The 9,166-nt window shown below is 56.8% G+C and overlaps 2 protein-coding genes across 3 annotated transcripts in view; one reads left to right on the top strand and one right to left on the bottom strand.

The window, feature by feature from the left end:
- HCLS1 (hematopoietic cell-specific Lyn substrate 1) overlaps positions 1-3,252 on the top strand; it is an 11,164-nt gene extending 7,912 nt beyond the window's left edge. The window contains exons 12-15 of one of the 2 annotated variants that reach the window (XM_042887801.1): positions 565-669; positions 1,023-1,326; positions 1,961-2,032; positions 2,378-3,252. In XM_042887801.1, the coding sequence (XP_042743735.1) occupies positions 565-669; positions 1,023-1,326; positions 1,961-2,032; positions 2,378-2,514 (618 nt within the window). In that variant the 3' untranslated portion in view covers positions 2,515-3,252. Of the gene's footprint in view, positions 1-561; positions 670-1,022; positions 1,327-1,960; positions 2,033-2,377 lie in introns of both variants that reach the window. The other variant, XM_042887800.1, reaches the window with a different exon arrangement.
- Positions 3,253-5,272: 2,020 nt separating this feature from the next.
- Positions 5,273-7,325, bottom strand: LOC122189023 (olfactory receptor 2A12-like). The gene has a single exon (XM_042887796.1). It carries the CDS (start codon positions 6,254-6,256, stop codon positions 5,273-5,275), a length of 984 nt encoding a protein of 327 aa, XP_042743730.1. The 5' UTR covers positions 6,257-7,325.
- Positions 7,326-9,166: the final 1,841 nt, after the last annotated feature.

Here is a 9,166-nt window from a genome sequence, read left to right as displayed (position 1 = left end):
CCATCACCTCCCCATGGCCATCACCTCCCCATGGCCATCACCTCCCCGTAGCCATCACCTCCCTATGGACATCACTTCCCCATAGCCATCACCTCCCCATGGCCATCACCTCCCCATGGCCATCACCTCCCAGTGGCCATCACCTCCCCAGGGCCATCACCTCCCCATGGCCATCACCTCCCTGTGGACATCACCACCATCTCCCCAGGGCCACAATCTCCCCATGGCCACACTCTCCTCATGGCCACCATCTCCCCGCTGTGACTACCAGCTCTCCATGGCCATCACCTTCCCCGTGGCCATCACCATGATCTTCCCAGGTCCACCATCTCCCTGTGGCCATCACCTCTCCATGGCCACCATTTCCCCATGACCCTCACTTCCCTGTGTCCCCAGGACCAGCAGAGTAGACTGTTCTGCAGACCTGCTGGTGTCCATCTGTTAGTTTGTGGCAGCTGGAGCAGATTTCAGTGGGAAGAGGATTGTCTGAGAGTTGCTCTTATGGGGATGGGGATGGATGTGGTTGAAAGGGACTGAAGGGCTCTGCCAACTTTCCTCCAGCAGGAAATCCCACAAAGAGAGACGGACCGCACAGAGCCACCTCCTGCCCCTGTGCCTGCGAGGGTCCCTGCGAGAGCTGAGCAGGAGCCCATGCCACAAGGAGAGCAGGTGCTGAGAGAGGGGATGGAGAGGCTGAGCCCCACAGCCCTGCAGGGAGACGAGAAGGAAACACTGTGGTGGTGCTGGGACATGGCTGCACAGCACCTTGAGCCACAGAGGGTGGTCTGGGGGGGTTGGTGACTGCTGTGGCAGTATGGCAGGCTGTATGGTGTGAGATAGACTTGGAGCCATGAGAGTCTGCCCTGAGCTGGCTGCTGAGCTCTGGGTGTGGATGATGCTCTGCTGGTGCTGCGGTGGCTCTGTGGATGCGGGCGCCCTTGGTTGGGTGCTGTGCAATGTGGAGCTGCCTGCAGTGGGTGCTTTGCAGGTAACTTTCCTGTTGTTTTCTCACTCCGTGGCAGGAGGCAAAAGGAGAGGAGGAGGAGGAGGAGGAGACAGCACCTGCGTTGCCCCCAAGGCAAGCAGATCTGAACCAGGAGGAGGAGGAGGAGCCCATCTACAGCGAGACTTTTGATGGTGGAGACTACGAGGAGCTGCTGGAGTGCTCCGACTACTGCGACAGCGTCAGTGCAGGCGCTGACTACGAGGAGCTGCCGGCACCCGCGGCAAAGCCGAGTGCCACCCCCAGCCTGGGAGAGGAGGATGAAGGGGAGGACTATGACGAGGTCATTCCCGAGGAGCCCAGCCAGAGTCAGCCCTGCGGGGGTGAGCGTGGGGAAAACAGCCTCGGAGAGTGTCTGGGTGGATGGACAAACCGAGGGGGGTTTGGTGTCCTGAAGTCCTGTGGTTCAGCTTAGCAGTCCGTGTTGGTTGGGACCTGGCTGCATCCCAGCCCCTCGCCCTGCTCCAAGGCACAAATCAGCAGCGTGGGGTGCAGGGTTGGGCAGAGGGTGTCTGCTGAAGGCAAGGGCAGGAGGGCTGCACCTGATGCGTTGTTTCCTTTGAGGGACCCCCGGTGGGGCTGCAGGGCTGGCTCTGATCCTTCACAGCTCACAGTGCTCGGAGACCTGAGCTGCTGGTGCCTCCTGGGTGCCAGGGGAGCAGGGAGTTTGTGAGCAAATTGCACGAGAGGCTGCTGCTGTTTCCATTGCCACTTTGCCTGGCAAAAAGGAGGAGCTGCAGTTCTATCCAGGCTTTGAAGGAGGATCACGAAGCACCAGGACTGCTGCTCCCTCCTCCTAGCCACGGAAGCAATGCGTGCTGTGCGCTGAGCCGCGGTGCACCGCTCTGTGCCAACAGGGGATGGATGTGGCTCACAGCAGGACAGACAGATGGGCACGAAACGGACCTCCATGGCTGCCTTCAGCCTCCGTCTCATCTACCTGTCTGTCTTCTGCAGGGGGAACGGACAGCATTTATGAGGTGGAGAGTCCTGGGATCTGTGCAGTGGCCCTCTACGATTACCAAGGAGGTGAGTCTGCCATCCAGCAGTGTGGAAGGTGGTCACCCTGGCCCTGGGAGCTCGGCAGGGGATGGGAGGTGGTGGCTCACAGCAGCTGTGATGGAAGGGGTTGGGCTCAGCTGGTTAAATGTCTTCCTTGTGGAAAGTAAAAGGAGAGCTTGCTTTGGAACCTCTGCTTCATCGTTCACCTGTGAGGTTTCTCTCCTTGCTCCACTCTGTTCGTGCTGATTGCAGGGGTGGGGGTTGGGTGGGATGAGGTCTGTGACCTGTCAGCCTGCATGGGGAGAAGGAGGGGAGGGATGTAAACCAGTCCATCCCAGCACGGCCACCATCTGCTCTGATCAATCCCTGCAGATGGAGATGATGAGATTTCCTTTGATCCTGATGACACCATCACACACATCGAGATGGTGGATGAAGGCTGGTGGAGAGGGCAGTGCCACGGCAAAGTGGGGCTCTTCCCTGCAAACTACGTGAAGCTCCTGCAGTGAGGCCGTGCTCCATCTGCCTCCTCCTGAACCTTCACCTCTCTCTGCTTCAGCCCTTTATGCATTATTAGCTTGATTTGACTCTGCTTGGCGTGGCTGCATGCAAGGAATAGCAGCGAACAAACCAGCCGTGTGGGAGGAAATGTCCAGGATGTATTCTGATTCCCATCCCACTGAGAAAGGTGGGATGGTCCCAGAACTTATGGGTGTGATGTGCGATGCCTTTTCTGTCTGGGTCATCCCATGCATCAGCCGCAGGGCGTGCAGGAGAGCTGTGTCCATTTCTGTTCCAGCAGGGAGCAGTGACCACAGGGACGTGGCACTTGGGGACATGGGCAGCAGGATGAGCTGGGGCTGGATTGGGGTTGCACTGGGGATCTCAGAGGTCTTTTCCAACCTCAGTGGTTGTGTGGTTCTACCCATAGGGCTCAGTCCAGCAGTGAAGTCAGCCTACCCATTCCCACTGCAGAAATAGTTATCTGCAGCTAATTAGCTCACCTGTCAGTAGGAATTAATGAGGAAAGGAGCAAATTGTGCACGCTGGGTGGAGTTCCCTTACCTGATGTGTTCCCATTGCTGGTGCTGTTGGCCAAATCCTGCTTCCCTGGCGTGAGTTGGTTGCATCACTTTGAAGTCTACTGAACCTTTAGCAGCCTGGTTTGAGCAGCAAACGGCAGCAGCATCTGTCTGTGCTGCACTGTGCTCCCCCTATAACTCTAGCAATAAACTATTCTGACCTGCTCATGGCCATGACCCCTTACTTTGTGACAGCACACAGTGCACAGCCGAGAGGGATTTGTTTCTGCAGATAGGAGGAAAAAGCAGAGCGTGTTGGCAGCGGGATCAGACATTTTAAGATTTGCAATGCTTTAAAGCAACACTGAGCGACAATCCAATGCAAACCATGCCCTCCCCTAAAGCAGCGTGCTCTGGGCTGGGTGCTCACTGCTGCTGCAGGAAATGGTTGTTGGTGTGCAAGTAGTGTGCAAGTCAGTGCCAGCACCACCCCTGGGACCAAAGCTCCTGCAAGGAGCTGTGGGAGCTCATCCCAGTGCAGTCCCAACCTCCAGCAGCAGGCTGGCACCTGAAAGCCGACATCTCCCTCCACCCACAGCCACACCACCGCTCCACCGAGTTGGGATTTACTGCTGCAAAGCAAAGTGCAGAGCTTTGGTGGCAGCCTGCAGAAACCCAGTGGTGCCAAAGGCCGTGTAGGAGTGGGCTGTGCCAGTGGAACTTCTGCAGGGGCTGAGTTCTGTGCTCTGTGCTGGTGCCATGTCCGTGGCTCAGTGCTCTGGTCAGCCTCAGGCACTGCTCCCAGCCCTGCTGAGTGCAGCCCATGTCTGCTACAGGCAATTGCTGATTACAGCATCCTCTGGTAACAGTGCTACTGCAGAGGGTCCTGTGCTGAGCTCAGCGTGCAATTGCAGAATCAGATAGGTTTGGGTTGGAAGGGATCTGTCAGACCGCCTCATTCCAACCTGCTGCTGTAGGCAGGGACGCCTCCCACCAGCCCAGGTTGCTCACAGCCCATCCAGCCTGGCCTTGAATGGCCCTGGGGCATCCACAGCCTCTCTGGGCAACCTGTGCCAGTGTCTCACTTGCCCTCACAGTTAAGAATTTCTTCCTAAGATCTACACTAAATCTCCCCTCTTCCAGTTTAAAGCCATTTCCCCTTATCCTGTCCCTCCCCAGCTTTCCTGTAGGATCCTTCAGGTCCTGGCAGAGCGCTATAAGATCCCCCCAGTGCCTTCTCTTCTCAAGCTGAATATCCCCAGTCCTCTGGGCCTGTCCCCATAGGAGAGGTGCTCCAGCCCTCTGATCATCTTCGTGGCCCTCCTCTGGTGCCTTCCAACACAAACCATTCTGTGGCAGTATGAATAGTGACTTCATATCCTATAGATTTCAGCTAACACGTCTACCTGGACACAACCCAGGACCTGTGGCCTGGATCCCAGCTTGATTCTGCCATTCTCTCACTGGTGATGTGCAAAGGGTCAGACGTGTGATGTGATGACAGTGTGCCACGAGCACAGATAACTGGTAGGAGGACAGAGAAAGGATGAAGGATTAGCTTTTACAGGTGTGCTTGTATAAGTAGACACGGAGATTTTTAGTTTAGAAAATGCTTATTATGAAGTCTGTTGTGAAGTCCTTTAATGGAACAACCCGTGTTTTTTGGAGAATGGAACCATAAGAAGCGGAGTGCGAGACACGATGACCTGGAGATAAACTTCCAAAACTGAACTGAGAAGTGAGACTAAGAAAGCAGATTGTGCTGATGAAGTCATTTGTCTGGGACTTGGTAGAGGACTTGAAGGACTCTATGGAAACTTTTGTAAAGTCATGGAATCACAGAACCATAGAATGGCCTGGGTTGAAAAGGACCACAGTGCTCATCCAGTTCCAACCCCCTGCTGTGTGCAGCTCGCCAACCAGCAGCCCAGGCTGCCCAGAGTCACATCCAGCCTGGCCTTGAATGCCTGCAGGGATGGGGCATCACAGCCTCTACACAATCAGCAGAGTAATGCTGTGTAAGTGATCATAAAGCACAGGGAGGTTGACATTCACTGCGGTGGTGACCCAACTTTGACTGAATAAACCAGAAAACTCAGTCTGCTGGAATTCCTCCCTTTTACACCCTGGAGGTGCCCGAGGCTGTGCATGGGGCCACTGGGCAGCCTGAGCTGGTGGGGGGCACCCAGCCCACAGCAGGGGTGGAAGCGGAGAGTCTTTAAGGTCTCCTCCAACCTCAGCCATTCTATGGCCCCGTGATTCCCCCTCCCTGTGGACGCAGCCCCACATCAGTCCCACAGCCCTGGGAGCCGCACCGCCAGCGCAGGACCCTCCTGAGGGCAGCCCGCACCTCCTGGTTGCGGAGGCTGTAGATGAGGGGGTTCAGCGCAGGGGTGACGATGCAGAACAACGCCGACACCACGGCGCCGGCCAGCGGCGAGCCGTCGGTGCCGAGCCAGTTGTAGTTGAGGATGGCCGTCACAAAGTAGAGCGTGACCACCAGCAGGTGGGCAGAGCAGGTGGAGAAAGCCTTGTGTCGGCCAGCGGCTGTGGGCACGGCCAGCACAGCCACCAGGATGCGCAGGTAGGAGCCGAGCACCAGAAGGAAGGGGCCGAAGCCCACGAAGACGCTGGCGGCGTGCAGAGCCGCCTCGCTGGGCCGTGTGTTGCTGCAGGCGGCCCTGAGCAGCGGGGGGACGTCGCAGAAGAGGTGCTGCAGGTGAACGGCTCTGCAGAAGGACAGCCGGGAGGCCAGCAGCGTGTGCACCGCCGAGTCCAGCGCTCCCCACAGCCAGCAGCCCGCAGCCATGGCCCGGCACGCAGCCCTCGGCATGGTGTGCGCGTAGTGCAGGGGGTGCACGATGGCTGCGTAGCGGTCGTAAGCCATGACGGCCAGCAATGCGCACTCGGCACCCGTGCAGCTCATCAGGAAGAAGGTCTGAGCCAGGCAGCCGCGGTAGGAGATGGCGGCCCGCGGGCGAAGGCTGTTGGCCAGGACCTTGGGCACCGTCGCTGTGGAGTAGCAGATGTCCAACCAGGAGAGGTGGCTGAGGAAGAAATACATGGGGTTGTGGAGATGGGGGTCCAGGAGCACGAGGGCGAGTATTGCAGAGTTCCCCAGCAGCGTGACCAGGTATGTGGCCAGGAAAAGGAGGAAGAGGAAGGGCCGGCCATGGGAAAAGCCCAGCAGAAGGATCTCTGTCACCTGAGTCTGGTTCCCCCTGGCCATGGGGCAGCTGTGTTGGTCTGCAGGCAGAAAAAAGCAGCAGGAAGAAGTGGAGAGGGTAAAAAAACGACTACAGAGTATGGGTTTAACTGCTCGGATGGCTGTGGTCCTATCTCTGCAGTGACCAAAGGCTTCCCATGCCGATACTTTGCAGACAGTGGGATTTCACCGTCCAGGAAGATGCTGTTTGGTGCTGGCGATCTGATTGCAGGAGTCACACCAAGAAAACCGTGGCCAGTTTGCATCCAGACTAACTCACACATCCTGGGTCCTCCTGCCCATCAAACCTGCTGTCTCAAACACCCGGCACATCTCTTTTCTTCCCATTTGCACTCCTGCTCCCTTCCCTGCTTCCTGCACAACGCCACATCCTTCTCCAGATGCTATGGCCACAAGGCCTGCTCTCTGCCAGCTGCCAGGGATGTGCCATCACTTTGCACCAGCTAAAAGGGATTATTATTACTCTTTTTTCCATCCTGTCTCTTCCTCTGCCTTTTTGGAGTGCTTTGCTTAGCAATAACCAGTACCAGAATACCCCAGGTTCCAGCTGAAGGAGGCTCACCATGCTGTGTTTGTAGAGCCACAACCAAATGGAGCTGTCAGGTTCTCCACTGGCCTGGGACTCCTGACTTTCTTTCATACATCTGATTTCCGTCACCCTGACCCAAAGGTTTTGCTGACTGCTCTGTGGAGCTGTGCTGACCCTGTCCACACGAAAGGCTAAGAGACCTGGGGCTGCTCAGCCTGAGGAAAAGAGGGCTGAGAGGGGATCTGATCAATGTTCACAAACCTCTAAAGGGAGGTGGAGGCACACGGATGAGGCCAGGCTCCTCTCGGTGCTGTGCAGCCAGAAGACAAGGAGCAACAAACTGGAACATAGGAAGTTCTGTGCTAAGATGCAGAAGAACTGCTTTCCATCGGGGTGACGGAGCAGTGGCACAGGCTGCACAGAGAGGTGGTGGAGTCTCCTGTGAGGACATCCACCTCTGAGACCATTACAGGGAACTGCTTTAGAAAAGGTTGGGCTCAGTGATCTCCTGAGGTCCCTCCCAACCCCTGTGGTTCTGTGATTCCATTTTCCCGTGGTATTTCAGCAGCAGCAGAAGGGAACCATGAGTTCCTCTGCAGGAGGGACCGGGAAGGATGGAGAGCTGCCTGTGAGGCTCTCCCTGTGCATTGGGTGTGGAGGCACAGGGATGCTGTGCAATCACAGGAAGACAGACCCTAATTTCTCCACTGCGCTCTGGAGCGATGTAGCAGTCAGTGACATTTAAACCCTTCACCCCCAAACACCTTTTGTACAGGGGAGGGGAAACGTGGTCAGAAAATCTCCCCTTCCCCCACCAAGGAAGCTGCCTCACTTCACCTCGGTGCCCCTCCCGTCGCCCCAGTGTTTTGGGGTGCGTTGTACCACCCTCTGTTCTGCAGGAGGCCAGGCACGCTGTGCTCCCACCCCCAGACACCAGACGCTCCTGCAGGAAGATGCAGCTCTCCCCTTGAATTTCTGCCAGCCCATTTGCACCCCAGGTGAGCACAGCAGAGCCTGGAACGTGGGAGTGGGATCCTGAGCCCTTGGTGTGCTCTGTCCCTGTCTGATGGTTGGAGCTGGCAGCACCACAGGAGGAATTTCTCCCGATGAGGACTGGGTGGTTTTGCTGGAGGCAGCACCAGCCCCCACAGCCTGTCCAAATGCCTCAACCACCCTGAGCCCTGGGTGCCAGCACAGGCATGGTCCCTATGCAGCGTGCTGGGGGGGACCCTGAGAGGGCTCCATCATGCCCTGTGAGCCTCCTACTGCAAGCAGGTCTCTGCCCTCCTTACCCCCGTGTCCAGCAACAAACCTGCAGTGCTGGGTGAGAGAAAAAAGCTGCCCCTGCCCCCACGTGCTGCCCAGTGTGTCTTACCTGCACCAGGAGGAGTCACCTGCACCTGTGAGCAGAGGAGCAGCTTTTAACCCTGGGAGGTCCTGAGGGAGAGGCTGGCAGAGGCAGCACTGCTGCACGGCAAAAGCACAGAGCACAGATGCTTTCCCCCCAGTCAGTCCACACAAGTGGGACCTGAGCCTGCCAAACAGAACCCTCCTGGCACAGTACCCCCTATGATTCCCTTCTCTGGTCCAGCCCAGTCTGAGCTCTCTAGCCCTGTCCTTCCATCCCAGCCCTGAGCAACTCTTGTGCACCTGGGCTGCAGCTCAGGTCACCACGCACTGAGTACCCCCATGCCATGGGGAAGGGCCAGCTGGGAGGGTTGGGAGCTGATTGAGCTCATTAACTGATAAGCACAGGTACTACGCTCAGCCTTCACCAAAAAGTGAAGAACCTGCAGCCCTTTCGTCCTCCTTCACCACACCATGAGGGGTCACAGCAGATGGTGCAGCAGAGGGGCAGCAATGGGCAGTGCTGGCCCTGCACACACCTGCAGCACAACCCTATGGCACAGGTTGGGCTGGGTTAAAGCACTGGTTGGGCTGGGTTGAGGCATGGAACAGAGCTCTGTGGCTCTGAGGACTCAGCACTTCTGGACTCTTTAGTGGATGCAGAGCTCTTAATGTCTCCACTTGCAAGCACTGAGCTTTCCAAACCCAAAGGTACTGTTGTAAAACCGTGGTCTTCTCCAAGTCACGTTTCCCTGTTTGTTTCAACAGGTGGAAATTAGATTGGATCTTGGGAACAATTTCTTCTCCAAAGAGCAGTCAGCACTGGCACAGCCACAGATTTCCTGAGCCCTCATCTCGTGATATTCAGAGCAAGTCATAGAATCATTCAGGTTGGAAAAACCCACTAAGATCACCACAGGTGACTCTGGTTCTCTCACATCCATTTAGAAGGAAAAATCTTGAACTTGAAGCCTCTTGGCTGCATTTTGCCTGCTGCCTCTCCTACCCCTCTGTGCTCTGTTGTGAAGGGTCTGGCC

Source organism: Lagopus leucura, unplaced genomic scaffold (assembly GCF_019238085.1).
Source record: "Lagopus leucura isolate 7727_CA_CO unplaced genomic scaffold, USGS_WTPT01 Super-Scaffold_100122, whole genome shotgun sequence".
In the NCBI taxonomy this organism is placed as follows: domain Eukaryota; kingdom Metazoa; phylum Chordata; class Aves; order Galliformes; family Phasianidae; genus Lagopus; species Lagopus leucura.
This window is presented reverse-complemented; position numbering and strand designations above follow the sequence as displayed.

Bases quoted from the DNA above. Each gene is read 5' to 3' on its own strand.
- LOC122189023 (XM_042887796.1), bottom strand. From the start codon at position 6,256: ATGGCCAGGGGGAACCAGACTCAGGTGACAGAGATCCTTCTGCTGGGC.